Here is a 25,014-nt window from a genome sequence, read left to right on the forward strand (position 1 = left end):
GGTGACGGATCATCATGATGGATTCAGGCACAGACTTGGGCAGGATACTGGGCATCAATACAAACTTAGGTTTGGGGAAAGGCAAGGCAAAGCAAGGAATGGATACCAGGAACTGGACCGAGCAGGGCACAATAAAACCAGACAAGGGCAGGGCTGGACAAGGCAGACAAGGGCAGAAGCAGACAAAGGACAAAACAGACAAAGAACACTGAGGCCCGAAGTCAGCAATAAAAAAAGGCCCGCAGGCCACCAAGCAAGAGGCCCGGAGGCCTAGATAGGCTGCAAGGCACAAGCTAAGTGCAGGCCCATAGGCCACAAGGTAAGGAAAGGCCCAAGTAGGCACAAAGCAAGGTACAAGGTAACAGAAGGCCCAGAGGCCATAAGGCATGAAACGAGGCAAGAGTGGCCAGGTCAGAGAGCCAAGTTTGACTCCACGAAGAGGCCCTGAGGCTCTGGAGCTTGGGTGTGGTGTGAGCAGGGAGGAGGAGCTTGGCAAGGCTGGAGGTGAAGGGAAAGCAGCACAGCAGGCTGAACTGGGTCACAGAGGGCCTGTGAAACCATGACACTCATTTTTGCTGCTGCCTCCCTTCAATTTTTCCATCTCTGACGTAGCCGATTCTGTCCCCATCGCTCCAGGTTCCACTGCTGCTGCCCTCCTGCAGGATGAAGAGAGGAGAGGAGATCAAGAGGAAGAGGAAGAGGAGGGAAGGAGGTGAAGAGTGACAGAACAAGAAAAAAGGAAAAAAGTCCAAAGAAGAGAGAGGGAAAGGAATGAAGCATTCACTAAAGCAAAAGAATTGAAATGGAAAGTAAAAAGGAAGCAGAACGGATACAAAAAGAGAAAAAAACAAAAAACGAGCAGAGAATAAAGAGGGGGAAGGAGAGCAGAAAATAAAACCAGAGGCATAAAAAAGCTGGAAAACTTTTATTTTCTGAAAGAGAATATCAACCAATATAAAAGCAAATCATGACCCAATCCAAACGTATTATGGTCTGCATAAATATTCTAGAGCGCTTTGTTTGTCCCCTGGTGGTGGTCTGTGTCCCAGACTGTCCACCTGGAAGTGATAATGCCACCACGGGCTGGATGGACCTGATCCTCTGCAACTTCGAGGGTCCTCTTCCCCCCCAACCCAGCACCTAAGTCATGGAACGTCCTGTCTCCCCCACCTCCACCCCTGACTGGGTGAATTGCCAAGTGTGCCAGGTGCCCATCAAAAATCTGGGAACCTTAAATGGGGGCAGGGAAATCGACCTGTGGGGAAAGGCTGGTGGGGTGGGATCTGGGGGAAGAAACTAGTGAGGATATGCTGGGATGAGAGAGTGAGACTAGTGGCGAAGGAGTTGGGAGGGAGAGACTGGGGTAGAAAAAGTCTAGTTGTGTGAGAGAGACTTATGAGGAGATACTGATTAAGAGGGTCTGCAGGGAGTGGTTGGCAGATAGAGAGACTGGTGGGAAGAGAGATTGGTGAGAGGGAGAGAGAGAGACTAGAGAGAAGCTGGGGCAAGGGGAGTGTGACTGATGGGGACAGAAGGAGGGTCCCTTAAAAAAAAAAAAAATTGGATGTTGAAAAGGGGGCCATACACCCCAAAAAGGTTACGGAATCCTTTCTGCTCCTGGATCCCAGCATCTATGTGTATTTCCATAGAAATCAAGAGCTTGACTGACTACTCCTCCATCTCTAGATCTCACCTGATTTTATTCCAGTATGGATTCTCTGGTGATTTGTGAGTTTTGCCTTCTAACTAAAGCTTTTATCACACTTGATAGATATGAATGATTTTTCTTCTGTGTGGATTTTCTGGTGGAGTCTGAGGGAGAACAGGTGCCTGAAACTTTACTAAACTTAGCACATATAAAAGGTTTCACTGCAGTGTGGACTTTCTAGTAGTTCATGAAGTATTTTTTCCTGAAGTTTTTGCCACATTCAGTGTGTATATAAATGGTTTCACTTTAGTGTTAATTCTCTGGTGTCTTGTGAGATAATTCTTCTGACCGAAGCTTTTTTCACATTCATTTCATTTAAATATTTTCAATTCAGTGTGAATTATCTGGTGCCTTGTAAGATAATTCTTTTGACTAAAGCTTTTATTACAATCAGTGCATGCAAATAGTTTCAGTCCTGTGTGGAGTCTCTGGTGGCTCTTGAAATTTGTCTTTTGGGAAAAGCTTTTTCCACATGCTCCATACATATAAATGGTTTCACTCTTGTATGAATTTTTTGGTGGATTGTGAGGTTGTGCTTATGACGGAAGCTTTTGCCACATTCAGTACATAAAAATGGTTTTATACCAGTGTGGATTGTCTGGTGGCTTATAAGATATCTCTTCTGTCTAAAGCATTTATCACACTCGGCACATGCAAATGGTTTCACTCCAGTGTGTATTTTCTGGTGGTCTGTGAGAGACTGAATGTAACTAAATGTTCTACTACACTCGGTACATTTAAATGGTTTCTCTCCAGTGTGGATTCTCTGGTGAATTTTGAGGTTTGATTTCCGATTAAAGCTTTTCCCACACTCGGTACATATGTATGCTTTAACTCCAGTATGGATTCTCTGGTGGCTTCTCATGTCTTCTTTTCTCCTGAAGCACTTACCACATTCAGTGCATATAAGTTGTTTCATTTCAGTGTGAATTCTTTTGTGCCTGGTGAGATAATTTTTCTGAATGAAGCTTTTACCACACTCAGTGCATAGAAATGGTTTCCCTTCAGTGTGGATTCTTTGGTGGACTCTGAGAGATGGCATGTGACTGAAACTTTTTTCACATTCAGTACATTTTAACGGTTTCTTTACAGTGTGGATTCTCTGGTGGGTTGTGAGATATGCCTGCAAATAAAAGCTTTTACCACATTCACTACATATAAATGGTTTCATTCCAATGTGAATTTTCTGATGGATTCTGAGGTTTTGCTTATGACTGAAGCTTTTGCCACATTCAGTACATAAAAATGGTTTCACTCCAGTGTGAACTGTCTGGTGGCTTGTTAAATATCTCTTCTGCATGAAGCTTCTATCACATTCTGTACATGCAAATGGTTTTACTCCAGTGTGTATTCTCTGGTGGCTATTGAGGTTTGACTTACAATTAAAGCATTTACCACACTCAGTACAGATAAATGGTTTTTCTCCAGTGTGTATTCTCTGGTGCATTGTAAGGTATCTTTTCTGAATGAAATTTTTACCACACTCAGAACATGAAAATGGCTTCATACCAACATGGCTTGAAAGTTTCGCGTTTTCACTGAAAATTCTACCACAATCAGTACTTTTAAATTTATTTTCTTCACTGTGATTTTTTTGGTGTTGAGAGAAGTCTGCCATTGCACTGAAGGATTTTTCAGATGGTGTGCAAGAGAATGATCTCTCACCAGTATGGGTTTTTGCATGTCTTGTACTGACTTTCCTCTGAGCAAAACCTTTATTGCATTCATTACTTGAATTTTGTCTCTCTCGTTGGTGGGCATTTGGGTGTTTTGTGAAGTTTTTATCATTATTTGCAGAAGAAACTGTTCTCTCTTCCGTGCAGCTTATCTTGAATTTTGTGAGGCTTACTTTATTAATAAAGCTTTTCCAATATTTTGTGCCTGTACACGGTGTCTCTCCTTTGTTGATTTCCTGGTGTTGCATTAATTCTCTTTTACTACTCAAACCTCTCCCACACTCAGAACATGTAAAAGGTCTCTCTCCTCTTCTTGTTTTCTGTTGTGTCTGTAGTTTTTCCTTCTGACTTAAGGTTTTCCCACAGTTTGAAGACATAAATAGTTTCTCTTCCATGTGACATCTCTGCTGTGATTTCAAAGTTTCAGTATCCCTGAGGACTATCCCATATACATCACATGCACATCTTTCTTCTGTTGTCTGGTTTTTCCGCTCTTCCTCTCTATGTGGGATTTTTCTGGCACGTTGCTCACAAACAGTAGTATCTCCTGGTGAATTTCTTTGCTCCTTTTCTTTGCTGGATCGACTCCTGCACTTTTTCCCCCACTCAGAACAGGAAAAAATATCCTCTGCGTTTCCTTCTGATAACTTCTCGCTTCCTTGTGGATTCTCACTGAGTTCCCAGTGATGTGTGTCTGTATTATCGTAGCTGGGAGCGTCATTTTCTAGATAAAAAAGTAAACATTGGGCATTACTGTAAGAGGAGGACAGTTTAATGAGTTCAGTAATACAATAACATTTGTTTTTTATTGCTGTATTCTTGCTATTCTCCTGAAGAGGACACAGTGTGAAAGTTTTACAAGCATTGGGTCATAACATTGGCCTGTAAAGTTATGTCTTGTCCTCTTGCATGAGAAATGATACAGAAATATTTTCTGTCTCTGGTGATCATGGAGGAGAATTTCCAAAACTAGTTTTCCAGGTAAGAAGCAATTTAGGCATGGAATTGGCTTTCTGTATATTGCCCTCCATTAATGAGTCTAAAGATATGAGTGCATTTTTAACGGTATTAAGCAGAAGCATTCCTGGAGGTGGGTTTGTAAGAGTATCTCGAGTGGGAGACCTTACAGTAGATTATCAGATTTAACCAATAATCTTACGAAACAAATTCATTACTTTGAGTAGCAGATGAAGACACTTTTTATGAGGTAGTCAATTAGTTCATTAGCAGCAAGGGTAATACGGTACAATTACTTCTTTTGTTTCGTTTTGGTTTGTTACAGTTTCAGTTTTAGTTATAGGGTGTAAGCACTATCATGTAAGATAAGCAGAAAATAAATGTTCTCTAAGCTTAATTTGTACTTAAGCATTATGCAATTGCCATCTAATTATCCCAGCTGTAAAGTAACTTGAACGTGCATTCTCACCCCTTTCAAGGTACCACATCAGTCCAGAGCCACTCCTGCAACCGGTCTCTGACACCCAAGAATAGATCAGAGTCCCTTTAGTGGATGACAGATAAAACCCAAAAATCTCACAGATGTCTCTGTGAGGTATAACAGCAGAAAAAGGATAAAAATCACTAATTGGCCAAATGTACTTTCAGGTAGATTTGGCAAACAGTTGCCTTCACTTTAATGAACAACTGTGCTGAGTAGCACCTAGCCCTAGCTTGCAAGCCACAGTGGTAGAGATGAGCACAGTTTCAGAAGTCCATGAAGGAAAGCACAGGAAAAACTCTAGGCCAAAGTTCTTTCAGATAAAGTCTGACGAAAGTTCGAACGGACAATCAGCCCGATACAGTAAAGTGGGGCGGGGCTAGCATTATCCAGACATATGATTCAATATCGCTAGTAGCGTGTCCTTAGCCCACACGAACAAATTTGTGCCCGCCGCATGCAGATGGCATGTTAATGACCGGATTGGCTATTACCCTCAATACAGTAATGCGCGTCCACAATAGAGTGTCTTTAACAAATTTTTTTTTAACCTGTACATTTAGCGGCTGCCCTGGTGTTAGTGTGGTGCTGTGATTTGTGGCAGGCAGACACATCGGACAGCATCATGGATGATATGTACATTTTGGCTTTGGCGATCTTTTTGTTACGGATGAAAGCCAGCATAAGAAATGCTAGGCGAGCGATTGGAGACAACACCCGAGGAGAAGAGAACCCAGTAGCAAGACCAGAGGAGGTAGAAAACGTGTGTAATATGTGTTTTTGTGAATGTGTATGTATCTCGTCAACTCCTTCGTTCAAACGGCAGCAGTGGCTCTGCTTTGTGGCCTGTGCATGGACGTCCAAACCATTTATGCTGCCTGTTCTCACAGATGCAGATGCTGCCATTATTTAATATTTATATAATAAATTATTATTATTTTATGCTGATTATTGTGTTTTTCGTACAGGCACAGCAGGACAGAGTTGTCCATGCACAGGCCAGAGCTATCAGTGAGGAACACAAAAGAAAGTAGCCGGAAATCCTTCAAAAATTCTTTAATGAGTGCCCGACTCTAGGCCTGAGTTTCGCCCAACAGATGGACTCTAGATGGACGTAAAAAGGAGGGGGGGCGTGGCACCGCAGCGAATTAGTTAATTTAATCAAAATGTGATCAAAATTGAAATAAAAATATGGACAAAAAATGAATTGAAAAAAACAACGTGAAAAAAATATAAAGTTGTGATAAAATAAAACTTAAAAATGTGTTGTAGAAAGTGTCAATCACTTCATAGAGCTTTTCATGCGTCTGTTCTAATTAAAATTAAAATTATTTTTAGTTAGTTTTATTGTATTTATTTTTTATTAATTATAATGAGTATGTTTGATATTTTTATAATTGTTTGAATAATATTTATTGTTATTCATTATTGTAGCCCCTGAAGCAGCCTCTGTTGGGCGAAACTCAGGCCTAGAGTCGGGCACTCATTAAAGAATTTTTGAAGGATTTCCGGCTACTTTCTTTTGTGTTCCTCACGGCTTTTCTAGACCGCCTTCCTCTTTGTTTTTTGGGCCCAGAGCTATCAGTGGACAGGCCAGGGCCATCCGCAGACAGTGTCCGCAACGTACCTTTCACTCACGGACAAGTCTCTTTGGCATGCCCGAGCGAGATGTATTGCGAAGGTACCGGCTCAGCTCACGGGCAATCCTGGCCCTATATGCAGATCTGCGCAGTGACCTTGACCCCCCTGGCCAATCGCAACCTTGCTGTGCCAGTGTTCACGAAACTTCTTGGTGCATTACATTTTTTCGGTACCGGAAGTTTTCAGAACCCAGTGAGTATCGTTGCGGGTATGACCCAGGCCTCCTTCTCACGGCATCTGGCACAGGTCTTGAAGGCCATGATGAGGAAGTACATCATGTTTCCTACTGATCCAGTGCAACTGCAAGAGATCCGCAGTGGGGTCATGGCTATTGCAGGGATGCCGAATGTGTTGGGTGCTGTAGACTGAACCCATATTGCATTGACCCCAAAGTCGGAAGAGGAGAGTTCATTCCGGAATCGCAAGCAATTCCATTCGATGAATGTGCAAGTCGTTTGTGATGTGTACCTTCGAATTCTTAATATTGTTGCAAGGTTTCCTGGGAGCTGCCATGACGCCTACATTCTTGCACATTCATCCCTTGCAGCCCATTTCCCACAGGGGAGGTACGGTGAAGGCTGGCTACTTGGTAGGTGACATCAGCTAAGGGCGGGATTCTAGATAGCAGCGAGATGATGCCATATGTCAAGGACTGTGGTGTTAGGTACACAATACTGTACATGTACATTAATATATGTGATGTGTTTATGCTTGCTGGTCTCACTGTGAAGTGCTTTTTTATGCATTCCTGATTATACCCCATATAGGTGATGGCGGCCATGGCTGTAAGCCCTGGTTGCTAACTCTGCTCCAGTCTCCACACACAGCGGCCAAAAAACGCTACAATGAAGCTCATGGCACTAAGAGAAACGTGATGGAGCAGACCTTTGGAGTTCTGAAAGACAAATTCAGTGCCCTGTACCTACCAGGATCAGTCCAGACTGCTGGGTTATGCCTCCCTTCCAGCAGACGGAGTCAGAGAGAAAACTGAAAAGCGCCACCCATATAACCCGGGGTGCCACCTGTGATCCCTCAGTATTTTCTCTGACTCCAGCAGATTGAGAGGCATACCCTGCGGTCCTGATCTTGGTTTTCATTGGGGCTGCACCCCATCAGGTAAAACTTGCCGCCAGATCCACCTCTGGAACCGGCTGCAGAGGTAGACAACCCAGCGCGGGGGTATGATGTTCACTGAAGGATCATCGAGACTTATTTCTCGTGTAAGTTGTTATCAATTATACATATATCGCTTCCTATTGATTTGCAGATTTTATTCTTCTACATACCTCTGCGAAATCCTTGATATTACCCTTTTCATGCCTGTAGAGCATAAGTTTAATCCTGTTTTGTGTTTTCTTTCTGGAGCTGTGATCCACGATGAAAGAAGTTCCCTGCATTGAAAAGTTTAATAAGGCTTTATAAAACTACTAAGACATTTTTTATTTGATTTATCCATCTGTTCTGTCTTTTCCATGGTAGTATTATTTTGGCGTCATAAAACTAATACATTTTGTTTTTTTATTATCCGTTCTCTGTCATTTCCTTCGGCGTCTAGATTTCAGCGTCCCTGAAGCTCCACAGGACCTTTGGCGACAGGGATGCCTCTCCAGACTCCGGGGGGGAGGGACACTGCGCGAGGCCTCTTTCTTCGACGCATAGATTTCGGCATCCCTGAGGCTCCGCAGGACCTTCGGCGACAGACGCCAGAGGGAGGGACGTACACGCTCGAACGTGTAACGCCATCCTCTACGGCCATGCCCAGATGGCCATTTTGTACGCATTTGGGTAGCCATTCCGCCGAGAGAGGCTACCCATTCCGCCGTTGGGTAGCCATTTGGCGAGGGAAGCTACTCAACTTCTCTGAGGGCAATGTGAGGCTGCTGGCCTACCTCATTACTCAAGATGAAACGCCATCTTTATTTTCGCCCTGGGCACCCGCGGGACCAGGAACGGGCCAATGAGGCCTGGCGGACGCTCAGGGCGAGTTTCAACACCCAGGCTTCCTTCACACGGGAGGTAAGTTCTGAGGCCTCTATAGTTGTAAGCCAAGGGAGCGTCTATGTAAGTGTCGTTGGGAGGGTAGCGGGTACAGAGACAACCATGGACGTGGATGCCTTGGAAAGGCCATGGCAATAGGCGTTTCATACACCAAAATTTTTTTCTATTGTGAAGTAGACAAAGGCCGCATTGAGACGACCATTTTGTAGGGTACATTTTTGTCCATTGCTTGGCACTCACGAGAGTATGGCTGCAGGGCTCATGCAAGACTGAAGAACAAGAGCTGTGGCTTAGTGGGTGAAGAAACCTGCCTTGTGGACCTTTCAGCCTTGTGCACCATTCCTCAAAACATGTTATTAAATTATGCATGCGTGACACTTGTATATTATCACAAGCACACTATATATGTACATGCACTGTTGTGGTGCCAACCAGAAAACCGTGAAAGGTTCCCTCTGGAGCACTAGACGGGCAACTCTGGTGTAACAGGGTTACCTGTCTAGTGCTACACAGGGAAATTTTCTTAAAAATAGATGGCATAGGTCAATTTCTTGCATTGTTGAATTTTTTTGTATTTGTTTTCTTCTGTCGCCAGGTTGAGGCATCGAAAAAGAGGGCCCAAAGACTGAGGAAGGAGCAGCAGGAGTTCCTTCGGGCCCTGCGCACCCACCGAACACCGCAGGAAGGTAGGTGCTGTTGGTTTAACATAAAAAATTTGAAGTATTTGGCTTACGATGATGCAACAGGTGTAAGAAGTGAGGCCTTGTTTAATAATGTCAATAACAACTGGTTATCACTGTCTCTCCATCCTACCATTCGGGATCTTTTCATGCGCATCAGTAACGCTTTAGTTTTTCTCTTTTCAGACACAAGTACTTCTTCCTCGGAGGAGGAACATGAACTGCCACCCTCGCCACCAGCTCTATCGCCGCATCCACAAGGTGAGCCTTTAATAGTATCGGGCTCTATAAAGTATGGGCTGTTGTCATTTTTATTTTTTTTGTGTTTTTAACATTTTTACTTGGATAATGCATGATATAATACAACTCAAAAAATAAATGCCAATGTTATCCCAAGAATCAAGTTTAGATAACAAGACGCAACAAATGTTAGATAGTGACCATCGTAATAGGCATCATCATGTAGTTAGATACTTTCACATTCTGCCTTATATATAATCATTGGTCAGAAGTAAGAGAACTTTTTTTTTAGAATTTTATATTTTGCCTCAAGTGAAAGTCCATCACCAATTTAAAAATAAGGATTCTATTACTGGAAAATCAACCGTTGTACTTATCTTATTTTAACCCTTGTGGAAAGTCAATTCATGCCCGAATGTCCAAATTTTTCTCAATGAATTTTTCTCAATGTTTAATGACGTATGCAGTAACACAGCTTGTAACTGTGATCCGGGGAATACCGGAAGTAGAACGCCGAAACGCTGCTCTGAGAGTAAGTAGTGCTGATAGCCATTCTGGTAAGAAACATTTTATTTTTGCTGAAAATATTTTGAAGATGATGGTTAATATACCTTGTCCTTTTTTGACTCAGTGTATCAGCCCTTGATAAATGACACTTTTGTCTGAAACACGGCTCCGGGTGGAGAGAAAAATTTGGACATTCGGGCATGAATTGATGCTCCGCAAGGGTTAAAATAAGATAAGTACAACGGTTGATTTTCCAGTAATAAGGATTCTATTTTTAAATTGGTGATGGACTTTCACTTGAGGCAAAATATAAAATTCTAAAAAAAAAGTTCTTACTTCTGACCAATGATTATATATAAGGCAGAGTATGAAAGTATCTAACTACACGATGATGTCTATTATGATGGTCACTAGCTAACATTTGTTGCGTCTTGTTATCTAAACTTGATTCTTGGGATAACGTTGGCACTTATTTTTTGAGTTGAAGCTTTTCCAGCGATCCTCCACAAAAAAAAAGGCCGCCTGTGCAATTTTCAAAAGTGTGATATAATAAAAGCCATGTATTTCTTCATTCAGCTGATTCTCCCCAGAGACATCCACACTATCCAGCTTTATTTTTCCCCATGCTAACCCTCCCCCCCCCCTTATCCCCTCCCCCCAGAGAATACTGACAACATTACACTGTCAGGCCTGCTGGTCCCATTTTCTGTTTTTTTGCATCCTAGTAATTACTTCTTTTTTCTCAAGTCAGATGTGCAACCGGTGCCACCGCCAGCAGCATCGCCACCACCGCCAGCCCCACCAGCCATGGAGGCCCAGGAGGTCATCGTCATTGATGATGATGTCCAGGTCGCACCAGAGGCACCAGGAGCGGGTCGCCGGTTTGAGGCGGGCGCAGCATCCAGGGAAGGACCACGGGGTGCAGGACGGGCCCTCTCCCATGGAGACACGCCTGGATGTTGTGCTGGCTCTCCAGGTGCGGTTGACCCGCGGCCTGGATGTCATGGAGGGCCTGGCGGTGCAGACGGTGGCCATCCTCCAGGACCTGCGGCATGGCCAACAGGAAATTATTGAGCTGCTGTGTTCCATGGCAGCAGCTCAACTGCTGCTGGTTATGTCCCAGGCTCCTCTAAGACGGCCACCGTCTCCCCGTCGCCAATGACGATGCTCCTCCTCTGCCCCCATGGCATGGCTCCTTCCCTTTCCTTCCCCTTTTGTAAATATGTTTTTATTTGTTGTGCTGTGTATAGTTAAAAAATATATTTTTTTAAATTTTGAAATAGTCTGTACTGTATTTTTTTTCATTTTCTCTTTTTATATTATTTATTCAAACAATATTTGTTTTAAAGAGTTGGTTGTTACAGAAGCGATAAGTGGTAGTGGTGGTTACAGGGGGTGAGGGAATTGCAAAGGACGATGACACAAGGGGAGAGGCATAACAGGTTTGGAGAAGCGAGGGAGACAGAAATCATGCTTTATGGGTGATGAATTAACATAAGTACTCATAAATATGAAACAGAATTAATTCCTTTAATAGCTAAATCAAACTTTTATTTAATAATTGTTATGGGTGGTTAAGGGAACGACAAGCGGAGGCGACATCTCTGAAGGAGCTGATCAGTTCCTTCATCAACATCGATTGAGAAGACCATTGATGTCGGCTCGGATTTGCCTCAGTTCCTGGAGCATCAAGTTGTTTGTGTTGGTCCTGTCGCGATGTTATTCCAGTCATAAAGTGCTCGCTTAGCCTCTCAATACCAAATAATGCCTGTTCCAGGTCGCGAGACACAGTTGCCAGTTCCTGTTCCGGTGCTGCAGCAGCCTCTAGCGGAGACGGTGTTGATGCTTCAGATATTTCTAGGGGTAATGATGCTTCAGACGTCTCACGTTCTCGGCTTGCAGAAGAGACTTTGAACGGGTCAAGTGTGACAAGTTCCTGGGTCTCGCCACCCTGTACGTGTTGTCTGGGGGAGTCAGCATTGGACATAGGGAAAACAAATTCTGGCAAGGGAATGGATTGGTTATCTTCTTCAATAACATCAGCCTCATTGACTCTATCTGTGGAGAAAGATAGGTTGAAGTTCTAGTTGTCAACAGTTTGCCTCCCAAGAGCCCAAAAGAAAACATGCAATGCAAACAAGATATCTCCTAATGCATACCTTCACTTGCTCCGGTGTCAGCGCTTTAGAGTGCGGGCACACAGACCAGGACCTCTGGCCGCACAGTTCTGAGAACCAGCTCCTCCAGTGGTGTCAAGACTATATGACATGGTGGCCCTCCACCGGTCCTCTTTGCTGCCGCCTCAATTTTGGCAGCCTTTTCTTTCACCTCTTTTCTAGTGTCGCGCCACCGGTGCTGTACCCGTTTTACCTCCCTGGGCGTAACAGACAGGGAGCTGACATCCAGCGCGATCTTCTCCCAAACCCGTTTCTTCGTGGAGCAAGAAACCTTTGAATGGAAGAGAACTTTGTAGTTCTCGCAGACAGCACGGCACAGTACCTCCTTTTCTGCATCCGTAAAGCAAGCATCACGTGTTCGCTTCTTGGCGGCTGGCTACAACTTGTGCCTGCCTGCTGCTGCAGATCTCCGGACTGTCTCAACCTGTGAAATGGTACGTTTTGCTGGCATGATAATGTCTGAATGGGGAAAAAAAACAAACAGAAGAAATGGGATAAATGAATGGAGAGACAGGAGGAGCACATGGACAGCATCAAGAAAAGAGCCAAAAACAGAATACATAAACAGCAAACAGTACCGGCAACATGGCTACTAGAAACAGACATTGGCACATGCAGTTATTGGCCACAACAAAGCAGAGGGGCACACGGACAGCATCACGAAAAGAGCAAAAAACAGCCTGGAGCGCTAGCGGGGCCTCCAACCATGGACGTTCCCGCCTCTTTTCAGACGAACGTCCATGGCTCCGGGCATCCATCTGGGGCCTGAAGCAGAGGATCGCAGCCTGGAGTACCTAGAAAGGTAGCTAGCGAGATCTCAGACCATGGACGTTCCCACCTGATTTTGGACGAATGTCCATGGCGCTCGGAAAGGTAGCTAGCGGGGCCCTAGAGGGGCCTCAGAGCATGGACGTTCCCACCGGGGCCTCCTGGAAAGAAGCGTCCGTTAGTGTGTCTCCTACCTGTTCAGAGTAAAGAGATGCCGATGTTTTAGATGTTGATCTTCCAATTGATATCAAAAGCACCAGTTCAAACCAGTCTGTATGATCCTGACCCGACACAAATACAAAAGGGACAGTCTTACTCCGAGCAGCGATTTATATACACATCCAAGGCAGGATTATGACACGGCAATGAGGTCACGGTGGGGATCAATGATATTTGGCAAGATCTATGAAAACCTTTGAAATCATAACATTTGGAATTGAAAACTCCTATTTGCTAGAAATATGACATGTATTGAAGTACAACGCATTGTCCAGCGTACCCGGGATACTGTACAGACGTCTTATACAGTAAAATCAGTAGCGTTATGGATGCTGTTTTTCCGAGCTCCGCGCATGCTTTTGGCGCTGCTTTGATTAGCATCTTATTATAATACAGAACCGCATGTATAAAAAGACGACTTGCGTGCACGTTAAAGGAGCAGGCGCGGGACACATCCGCACATTTTTTACCGAGTCGGTACTGTATCAGCCTGAATGTCAGACATCAAAGTTCATCTGTCTGTAACTCAGAGTCTCTCTCGAGTATTCTGCTCTGTAGGGTTCCAACACTGATCCAGATTGGATGTTGCCACCTTCTATAGACATAGGATTGGTGGGATGCAAATGATGTCATCTATGCCTCAATGGATAGGAATATTCCCAGATGTTCATTAAAGCTCATCAGTGAAAATAGGTGTTAAACAATACCCATTTCATAGCTGATCTTCAAGCTTGAAATGTTTCACCAAGGACATGTTTGCACTTCTGGTCCAAGGACACATTCTCTCATTTAGGAGGTGATGACAACTCTCTAATATGAAGAAACAAAACACAGTCTTTTCTCCTCAGTGTGAAAGACAGTCTCAAAAAAGTTGCCAAAAGAATTACATGGCTGAAAAACTCCATTTTGCATTGCTTCTTAGGCCTATAATTTGGTCAGTCTGTGTGCATGGTAGCAGGCCTCAGGTTCATGATGCACATCCTGATCAGAGTCACTGGTGTTTACCCTACAGTTTTAGATCGGAGAAAGGCATTTTGAAATATTTGTACATTATTTTCCATTTCAAAAGTGCCCGCACTTGGTGCAGTGACCAAGGGTTAAAAGTAGCTACAGATTTTGTCTCATTGTGGACAGTGTGAAATTTCCCTGTGTTCTGCAGTGTTAAGAGCTGAGATGGAGGAGTGAGCCTGGGACTCACAAGAGGTAACCCAGCACAGGAGGGAATATTATAGCTAAAGAGCGGGGGCAAAGGAGAGAGCAACAAGGACTGGAAACAAGAATTACAGGGAGAATTGTAAAGAAATGTATAAAATCATTAATCAAATATTCAAACCCTAGGTGGCATTTAACTGGATAAAAATGATACTTAGCAGGATAAATTGGACAAATCTGGCTACATTGGATTTTCAGTCATGGCAAGTTAGCCAAAGATCAATGTTGTATGGTGGCATTTACCCAGAAAAATAAAAAGCTTTGGATGTGTAAAAACGTAGCTGGATAAGAAATGTTCAGCAGTGCAATGCTGTACAACTGATGAAGTGTATCAGGCTATACTTTGACCTATTCAGCTGGAAGAAAGAGCAGGCCTATCAAAACAGACAGATAATTTTGTCCTGATAGCATGTTGCACTGCCATTGCTGCCTTGTGATTGGTTGATGCCCATCAAAGAGGTGAAATGCTTCCAATTTGATGGCTTCTGTGTCACTGGCAGCAAAAGGGAACAAGGGCAGCCACAGAGGAGGGAATGATACTGAACACAAATGATCTGTAGGGCCAGAATTATTTTGACCTCCCAGAAGAATAAGTCTTCACCAGGTAAAGGTTCAACAAACAAACCTTCTTGGATTTATGTAACCTGTAAAAAGATGATCTGGCGAGGAAGACACACAGATGCCACGCTTTGCCTGTGCACATCTAAGTCACCACTGCCTGAGCTTTCTTGGCCACAGACAGTTTCTGGACAATAGTAGGAATTACAGAGTCGGCCATGTTTCGTCATGCTCTCCTGCATAGAATGAAGGCCTGCATTTCATTTCTTCTCTCACGAGAACAGAAATCGCAAACTATGAGGGATTTCTATGACATAGCTTGGCTTTCCTTTCTTCTGTGGGTTTCTGATTGCACCCATGGGGCATTCAGGGCACTGAGTATGAAAGAAATTATAGGAACTGGAACATTTTCCACTGTGTGAATAAACGGCTAATCTGCAATGCCAGGGGCATCATCATGGAGGTCCTAGTCAATTACGCAGGGTCCTGCCATGGTGCATACATTCTTATCCAGTCTGGACTGGCAAAGTTTAAAGCAGAACTAAAAACATGGTTATTTAAACAAGCTTACGCAGAAAACGTGCAATAGAAGCTCTCCAGCCTGCTTTTACTTTTAATATGTACAAGATTTGATAGTTGATTTATTTATATTGGTTTAGGAATTTTGTTTATTTTTTAAATATTTTATTATTTTGATGTAATTTAACAGCTAATTTATTTCTGTGCTTCATCTTTTAGTATTTGTAGCTATCTTTTTTATAAATTTACTGTATTTATGTTAAATTATTACTGTATACCATTGTGAAGGCTACAGCTGATGTGACGGTTTAGAAAATCAATAAACTATAAAGCACTTTGAGCAGCAGCCAATTAGGAATTGCTTCTAGGTAAGTAACTACTTCCTATCTTTTTCTTTGCATATCTCATTACATGTTCTTGGAAATCACCTCAGGAATTCTCGACTGGGGAAGGGACTCTTAGGTATCACTGCAGGAGAGTGGGGCTCAGCTTCTTGAGGTAAATTTTCTTCTTTGTTTTAAAATTGCTAACACTATTTTAGTATGTGGAAGTGTCCCTATCTGCTTTAGGAGAAGGAGAAATACTGAAGAGCTAAGCATGCTGCATGGGTATATGTAGGCTGACGTCAGCTTTGAAATCTGACTGTCTCCCATCTGCTATCAGGAGTACACTATACCCATTGGTCTTGAGTCCATCTGCTACACGCTAGGAAATATAAATTTTCATGTTTATTAAACCATATATCAAATGTACTTTTACCATATATAAAAATACAGAGAAAATCCTATCAGATAAAAAAAAACCCAAGAAAACAATCATATTTCTCTTACTTCCGCACACATACCACACTCATCATATTCCTAAAAACAAAACTATATACTTCAAAATTGAGTCAAAAAATGTTCTCTTATATTGTAAAATTGGTTCACATTCCCTTTTTTTATATTGGTCCCACAAGTCTACAGGACTCTACACATTCAACTTCAGAATGAAGCTGAAGGAGGAGGAAGAAGACACAGCAAGAAGTGCTGCTCTTCTCCTTCCAGTGGGAGGGAGAAAGGGAAGAGCATAGAGCCAGGGCTGCCATTACTGTGGCACATCAAGGACTTTCCTGTGGTCCACTGGATGAGAAGCTCTGTCCCATGTGACTGCTGCTTGTAACAGAAACCCTGTGAGTGATTAAAGGAATCTCCAGAGGAAATTGTGAAGGGGTCTCTGCAGTTCCCAGCTGCTCCTTCCATTCTTCATCTCAGCAGTTTTACCCCAGTCCCTTTTATTTATTTATTTTGTTTATTTAAAAATTATTTAAAATCTGCACCTTCCAAAGTTCAGAGCAGGTTACATAAAAGCATACATAAGAAGTACTCACATACAGAATAAAATGTATAAAAACATTATTCAACTAAAAAGATACTAGGATCTAAAATTGTCATACAAAAAACTACAAAAGTGGAATACATCTTAAATTTATTACTGCACTTACTTACCTGAGCAGCTGCTTTTCCCAATCTCCTTTTTCTGTGATCCCAACTCATCTCTGATGTATGGCTCATCCCCTTGTTCAATGTGGGATATAACATCAGGGGTGATGGTCAGAGAGCCTGTTCCTGAGGTAAGAACACTGCATTAGCTCTCCCATAATCACGCTGGGTGTGATTTGCTCTTTTTAAGACTTAGAAACATTTCCAGGATAAAGAATTTCACCAATTTCAGTTAAGAAAAATATTCAAATCTTCTCTAACAGAAACAGTTTCCAGGATCTGAATGTCTCAGTAAAGTGTTAAAAACCTTTACTCATCTTTTTATTTAGTCGGGCTCCCACTATGAATAGTACAGTGCATTATCACCTCATATCAACATGCATGCTGATAAACTGTGAGAGGGAGATGGTGAGTGATGGGGAATGCAGTAATTGGAAAAGATTGGGAAGCCGATGGAGAAAATAGCCAGGGCAGGGCTCACGGCAGGGGCTCTGGCTATTGAATATTCATGTTCCAGCCCAGTTGGGGGAGAGACAGGGAGGAAATGCCACTATAGACCACCAGAGCTTCTTTGGACAAGGGGCTTTGGAGAGGAGTTCAACAGGGGATTGAACATTTCCATTCTTACATTGTCAATCACTGCAACACAGGAATTAGTAAACTGCAGCATTACTGTGTGAATTTTCTCATGAAAAGCACCGATTTACCAAAGTGATCACTGCAGCCCTCATTTAAGTTCTAACTTTTTAAAATCCAAACCACATCAAGAAATCTTCACACCTAGAACTGTCTTTATCATGATGCCCCAGGGCTGCTAACAAAAATGTAAAACTATCTCTTACCTAGTGAAATCAGGGTCTCATAATTTTCTTTCATCACATCCTTGTAAAGCTCCTTCTGCCATTCTTCCAAACCCTCCCACTCCGCCTGGGAGAAATAGACAGCGATGTCCTCAAAGGTTACTGGGACCTGAAACACAAACCAGAAACTCTCAGCACCTTCTGCATCACATCCATCAGGAGATCGTCCAGTGCTGGGGCTCAGCAGGGCCGGGCAAAGAGGTTTCTGGGTGTAAATAATTCACAATCATTTAACACACAGAAGCATTATAACAATTTGAAACCAGTTACCCACAGAACCTGAGAGAAAAAAATCTCACTTTGTATGTCTCCTGATTTCTCTCTTTACTCTCAGAAACATTCCAAAGTGCCTTTTCTGCATCCCAGGTCTGCGGCTGACTCTGCAGTGTCCCAGGTTAGAAAGCTGCAGCAGGGTTTGTACAGAAAGGGCAGGAAATTGGAGGCAATCTCCTACCTGAGCAGAATCTCCCGCAAGCATTTTTGTCTCTGCTCTTGCTGCTTTCAGAATCATAAAACAAGTGGAGGCGCTTTCTTGAGCTGGGGAAGAGCTCAGTGTTTGCCTCTTGCAATGCAGCTCGAGGGATGTAACTGTTACTAGGGAAGAAGCTAAGATTTGGGAACAGAAGGTTTCTGGTTTCCAGCTGCTGATCTGCAAATGAAAGGAGAACAGACTCTGCGTCCAGCACCGGGAAGCAGGCAGCTCCGGTTCATGCTGGGCGCAGCCTGATGACATCACGGCAGGGATGGGCGGAGCTTCACACAGTAGAAAGGAGCCCGATCCTTTTCACTATTTATAGCCTCCTCATTCTCATATTTGGACTTTGAGGTAAAGTTACAAAAAAAATGCTCCCTACCCTTCTCTTTTTTTTATTTTGAAATTTTGATTCCACCTTTCATTGCTCGTGTGCCACTCCAAAGCAGATTACAATGAGAAAAGGTTTAGAAATTAAATATAAGTTACAGAGTAAAAATTCACACCACTTATCCAGTTTATATCAGAACTGGCAATAGATCAGGTGGATTTGATCTGTATATCTTCTGGCTGGCAAGCTGTGTTTACAGTTGGTGCCGGAACTCCTTATAATCACTAATGCCTGCAGAGAAGAGGGGAGAGAGTTTCTAAGATCTAGTACCATTCCCCTGAAAGGAAAACTGGATCCTGTTTTATTTAATCATAATGTTTTGAGAAATAGAAACAGAAATGACAGCAGAAAAGGACCAAATGGTTCATCCTGTCTGCCCAGGAAACTTATAGTAGTATCTGCCCCATGGTGCAGATTACCCCCATGCTTATTAGTGAAACCTGCTCAGTGTCTTAGAGGCCAACATATTTATTTATTTTTTTAAGTATTTATATCCCACCCCTCCAAGCTTCGGGACGGGTTACAATGGTACACACATAATAAATAAGCTGTGCATTAACACTGCACTAAAATCCAGCACCCGTTCTCTTAACATATGCACTAAATATAATTTAAGTCCAAATGTAGTAAGCTAATGGTATGCTAATGCATTGGAAGGTTTTTTTTATTTTTTTTTAAAGCATGATTTCCTGATAATGTGCACAGCAAACATGCTTATTGTGCACAAACTATGATTTGATTAAAAAATTTGTAAGCTGCTGATCCACAATTTTCAATGAGTAACATGTGTGCAGAATTCCCCCCTGTGCAGAATTGCCAAATTCTGCACAGAAAATGGCAGAGGAGACCCCGGCATGCCGTGAACGGAGCGCACAAAGATGAAGGCCCCAGCTCGCCGTTCGTGGTGAAGATGAAGGCCCCAGTGTGCCGTGAATGGAGTGTGCTCCACTTGCAGTGAAGATGAAAGCCATGAAAGCCCCGGTGAGAATGAATGAGTGTGGTGTGAGAGAAGAGGGAGAGGTGTGGGGTGAGGGGGAGGGAAGGGACTGTGAGAGAGGGGAGAGAGTGTTGTGTCCATCGGTTCCCAATGCTCTCTCTCCGCCCTCCTTACCTCTTTGGCGCCTCCCTCTTTGCCCGTGGGAAGTTTGGCTGCCGCGGCGTTCTTCTGCGTCCCCGGACCGGCTAGACGCTGCAACCCGCCATGTTTCCTGGAGGCCTAGGGGCGCACACGCGGTGCGGCCCCGATTGAAGTACCGGCGATGGCGCGAGATGCCGTCACCCACAACGGATATATAAGGTCTTAAAATTTGCTAACAGATCGAGTTAGCAAAGGTTATGGTACATCGGGTTACTCTACCTAAGCTACTCTGCCTCCTCGGACTTACCAGGGGTATCCGCTCCTCGGGGGTCTCGCTCTCTCCTTTGTTTTTCAGGTGAGAGTCTGGAACCATTACTCACTCCTTGAGGTCCCTCGTTCCCAGACTTGCTCCGTATTCTCATCTGCCTGGAAGTTATCACTGCCAACTACATCAGTGAGTTACCATCGCTCTCTCAGAGCTTTCCCTGGAACCAGGTACTCGCTCCTCGAGGATCTATACATTCCAGCTCCTGGGCTTCTATGAGACATTGTGTGAGTGTTACCATCAGGTTCTGTCCATGAACTCTGCATACCCTGCCTACTCACTATATTTCAGTTTTTCTACAGCTCAGCCTCCAGGGATCGCTGTTCCAGTATCTGAGGGACTACAGCCCAGCCGGGCATTCCAGCTAACCACTGCCACCTCTGGTGGTTCAGTATACTGTCTAATAAAAGAACTAGTGTGTGTGTGTGTTTGTCTCCTAATTCTGAGCCTGACCGGTGGTTCCTCTCGGGATCTTCCCCCAGGGGCATGGTCATCTGCCACTGGTCCAAGGATCCACCCACAACTCTCCTAGATAACAGGGGGTGTGAGAGAGGGGAGGGTGAAAGAATAGGGAGAGGGGAAGGTGAGAAAGAGATCAGGGGGGTGAGCAGGAGGGTGTGAGAGAGAGCATGGGAGGTGAGAGAGCAGGGGGGGATGCTTGAGTGTGGGTACCAGAGAGAGGGAGCCTATATGAGGAGATTTTGAAGAAGTGTGTATGTGTGTGAGAGATTGGGAGCTCGTGTGTATGAAAAAGGAATCATGTATGTGAGGGTGCTAACCTGTGTGAAGGGATTGTGTTTGTGTGAGACAGAGCCTGTGTGAAGGGGTGCATGAGAGAGAGACATAGGTAGCCTGTGTGAGGATGTATGTGAGAAAGAGAAAGGGAGCTTGTGTGGGTGTGTGTGTGCAAGAGAGAGGGACCCTGTATGAGGGGATGTGTGTGTGCAAGAGAGTGAGGGAGCCTGTATGAGGGTGTGTGTATGTGTATTAGAGAGAGGGAGCATGTGTGTGAGAGAGGGAGGGACAGAGGGAGCCTGTGTGAGGGGCAGTACTGAGAACGGGGTCAAACTCTGGGACTAGTAATAGAGTGGAAAGGGTTGAGCCTAGAGGTGAAGGGGAGAGATACTGGCAGGTGGAGGAGTTGGGGCCTGAGAGGGTAAAGTGGCCAGGGGAGTAGGGAGAGCAAGTGGAAGGGACACTCTTACAGTGAATTTTTAGGAAAATTCTGCTCAAAATATTTAAAATTCTGCATCTCTAAGTAATAACTTTTTTCTGTATTAATTTAAAATGTAATTACTTAAAGACTATACAACATTAAAGCAGCACTTATTTTTCAATGGATTTAAACTTTTTTATATAACATATGGGAATTAGTATCAGAAAATAATGTGCTGTTAACAAGTACAGTCATCTGGCTCTTGCCCACAAAGGGCTGCAACCAGTTTCGTGTGTGTAGCACGTGAGATCACTTCATTTACCATTTCCCAATGTATTTTTCATTGTATAATCACCATACTTTAAAAACCCTTGTGCAAAGTGCACATATCTCGCCGACACCGCAGTGTTCCAATCTGTTACTCAAAAAACAATTTCTTCTTTTTTTTCACATTACACACACTGTTCAATTCTCAACTTATCTTCTTTGTCTTTTTTCATTTAATCACACTGCTTATCTCCCATGCTTCCCCTTTATAATCTGTCCTATTCATTACCACCATGGCTCCCCCCTTGTCGGCTGCCTTCACCACTAAATCAGAGTCTCTATTTAAGTCTTGTAAAGCCTTATTCTCTATCTGTGACAAATTGTATTTACCCTTTGGACATCTCATTTGAATCTTGTCTATGTCAGCTTGCACTAACTTGGCAAAGGTGTGAATCACCGGGTCCACATTTCCAGGCGGGCACCACGCCGAACGAGGAGTCACTAAGGATTCATTGGATCTGTCTCTTACAGGTTGGTTCTCAAAGAATAATTTCAAACGCAAGGTTCTCAGGAATTTTTGGAAAAATTTACACACTTCAAAATGATCGAACTTGACCGTCGGAACGTAGGACAGACCCCTATTGAGTACTTGTAGATATTCTGCTGGTAATTCTTTTTGAGAAAGATGTATTACTGTTGTTCCTTTGTTGCCCGATTGCACCCCTGAGAACCTTGCATTTGAAATTATTCTTTGAGAACCAACCTGTAAGAGACAGATCCGATGAATCCTTAGTGACTCCTCGTTCGGCGTGGTGCCCGCCTGGAAATGTGGACCCGATGATTCACACCTTTGCCAAGTTAGTGCAAGCTAACATAGACAAGGTTCAAATGAGATGTCCAAAGGGTAAATACAATTTGTCACAGATAGAGAATAAGACTTTACAAGACTTAAACAGAGACTCTGATTTAGTGGTGAAGGCAGCCGACAAGGGGAGAGCCATGGTGGTAATGAATAGGACAGATTATAAAGGGGAAGCATGGGAGATAAGCAGTGTGATTAAATGAAAAAAGACAAAGAAGATAAGCTGAGAGCTGAACAGTGTGTGTAACGTGAAAAAAGAAAAGAAGAAATTGTTTTTTGAGTAACAGATTGGAACACTGCGTGTCGGCGAGGTATGTGCACTTTGCACAAGGGTTTTTAAAGTATGGTGATTATACAATGAAAAAAACATTGGGAAATGGTAAATGAAGTAATCTCATGTGCTACACATGATTCAAATAAGAAACTGGTTGCAGCCCTTTGTGGGCAAGAGCCAGTATTTGTTAACAGCACATTATTTTCTGATACTAATTCCCATATGCTATATAAAAAAGTTTAAATCCATTGAAAAATATTGGGTTACTTATAAGTGCTGGTTTAATGTTGTATAGTTTTATAGTGAGGACACAGTAGCCTGCATAGAGAAATTATTTTGGATTACTTAAAGACTGTCATGTAAATTGTGTTATTTTGACCAATATAAAGTTTGCAGACTTAAGTTTTTGTGAGCAGAATTTTAAATGGTTTTTTTTTGTGCAGAATTCCCCCAGGAGTAACTATACAACGTATGCCTCACTGTACATACCATATTAACACAACTAGAGGACATATATTGAACAACTATGTATGAGAAAATCTTTTTATTAAATGTGTTCATACAAAATTTTCAACCTCTCCTAATACATAGGAACACCTATCTAAGCAGTATCTTTACATATAAAAACTATATACCCATACATTACCCTCCATCCACACTATTCATACATATCCAAACATACTCTCACCATAAAACACCCACCAACATGATCATCAATTATGTTTCATTTAACTCCTATTCTCATTTACAACGGGTAGACATGCTACCTCACAATGTTATAATACTGTAACATAATCACTGTACATACCTACACAAAGGCAGTGCCTGCTCAATAGAGTTTACAATCTAGGAAGACAAACATATAGGACACGAGACCTGGGGTATTTCATAAATCAAGACAATGGTTAAAAAGAAAAGAAAGCGAGTCAACAAGACTAAAAGCAGACACTCAGGCATAAGATTTAAAAGTGATTTCAAAAAGGTGGGTCTGAACAGACACAGAAGCCACAGTCTACCCAGAATGCCTGCATACATGAAACATTGTCTGCAAAGAAAACATTTTGTACACATAAACAATGTTTTCTATGAATAAAGCATGATTTATGCACACACAGTATAGTTTATGCATATGTAACCTTTGCTTCTCAAAGTTACAGGGAAGAGAAGAAAAAAGCAAACGTCTCCCTTTTACCAGGGTTTCTCAAGGTGGAGCTCGGCAGCAACTTTCTGCACTTTGATCAGGAGCACAAATCCAATCGCCAGGATCTCTCGTGGGCTTGCTACTTCTCAGCATGCAATGATTAGGGACTCACTAACAAGAAACAATTTAACAACCTAAAGTAATTGCAAGGGATGAGATCAGAATAAGTAACTTTCACGTTAGTATGAATATGCATGAATTAACACCACTATTTTCACAAAATATTATGTAAACCCCTCTGCTAGCATTGGATTATTTAAACTTGCAGGATTATAATGTTGCTGAGCTCAGTGCCTTGGCTCTGTAGGTTCAATTTAGTTTGTGTATGTGCACAAGTTTTGCAAATGCAGTCCTACTGTCTCCACATGGACTTGCTTCCTGCAGAGCTGAAACGTCAAAACAGTAAGAGGTTGGGCAGTTGCTTCTCTTGCAGCTTTTCTTCTCTGCAACTCCAGGATACCCATTTTTTCCAGCAAATAATAAGATTAGGGTCCTTCCACAGTCTTTTGCTCAGAGCTTGGTTAACTCTGGAAATGACTTTCAGTGCAGACCATTTGCTTGTCTAATATGCAATTAACTCACAGGCAGACAAAAGACCCCTACTGATGATTTGCCAGGTTAGCTAGTCACCTGAGAATCGGTAAAGCAGTAGATCTCATTTCCCGCAACTACTGATGGCCCAACTTGGTCAAAGAGGTGCAAACTTATATTTCTACCTGCAATAACTGTGCAAAATAAAACCAACAAGCACCCGCAGGCTTATTTCATCCCTGCTGGTGTCTCAGAAGCCCTTTGCTCATGTATCTAAGGATATTATTAAGGATTTAACATTCTAGGCAGGGCACACTGTTATCTGGGTGGTCATGGACCGGTTTTCTAAGCTGCCCCGTTCCATCCCCCTAGAAACCTTACCCATTAACGTGGGCCTTTCCCACCACGTTTTGCAACAAATATTCTACCTTCATGCTGTTTTGAAATATCTTATGGGGGTTCGTTAAATGTTTTAAATGAGTTTTTAATTATTGGATGTTATTCTATTCATCACTTGTTTTGAAATGTATTTTTTTTATTAATATAGTTTTACAATTAAGCTTGATTTTATGTTCCTTGATTTTTTCAATTATCACTTTATTAATTTTCAAATATACTAAGAAAGCCTTCATCAGAATTACATCAGGAAAGCAGAGGTAAAAAAAATAATCATAAAGAAAACAGGGCTATGTTATCACAGACCAGATCAGGGGGCTGAAGAAAATAAATATTAAAAAATCAATTCCAGATAATAATGCAAAATCCATAATCCAAA

General features: G+C 42.8%; 2 protein-coding genes and 1 long non-coding RNA gene across 4 annotated transcripts in view; all 3 read right to left on the minus strand.

Annotated features, from left to right (window-relative positions):
- Positions 1-25,014, minus strand: part of LOC115083857 (zinc finger protein 271-like) — a 634,158-nt gene that overhangs the window by 300,591 nt on the left and 308,553 nt on the right. The window lies entirely within an intron of this gene.
- On the minus strand, positions 911-18,428 carry LOC115083867 (oocyte zinc finger protein XlCOF6-like). The gene is made up of 4 exons (XM_029587915.1): positions 18,137-18,428; positions 17,665-17,791; positions 16,829-16,948; positions 911-4,108 (listed from the first exon to the last, which is right to left on the minus strand). Exons 1-4 carry the CDS (start codon positions 18,413-18,415, stop codon positions 2,118-2,120), a joined length of 2,517 nt encoding a protein of 838 aa, XP_029443775.1. The 5' UTR covers positions 18,416-18,428; the 3' UTR covers positions 911-2,117.
- LOC115083890 lies at positions 11,425-14,539 on the minus strand. Its single transcript, XR_003854417.1, has 3 exons — positions 13,028-14,539; positions 12,048-12,524; positions 11,425-11,946 (listed from the first exon to the last, which is right to left on the minus strand). It is a non-coding gene; the product is annotated as an uncharacterized LOC115083890 (long non-coding RNA).

Source organism: Rhinatrema bivittatum, chromosome 2 (genome assembly GCF_901001135.1).
Source record: "Rhinatrema bivittatum chromosome 2, aRhiBiv1.1, whole genome shotgun sequence".
NCBI classification, from domain to species: domain Eukaryota; kingdom Metazoa; phylum Chordata; class Amphibia; order Gymnophiona; family Rhinatrematidae; genus Rhinatrema; species Rhinatrema bivittatum.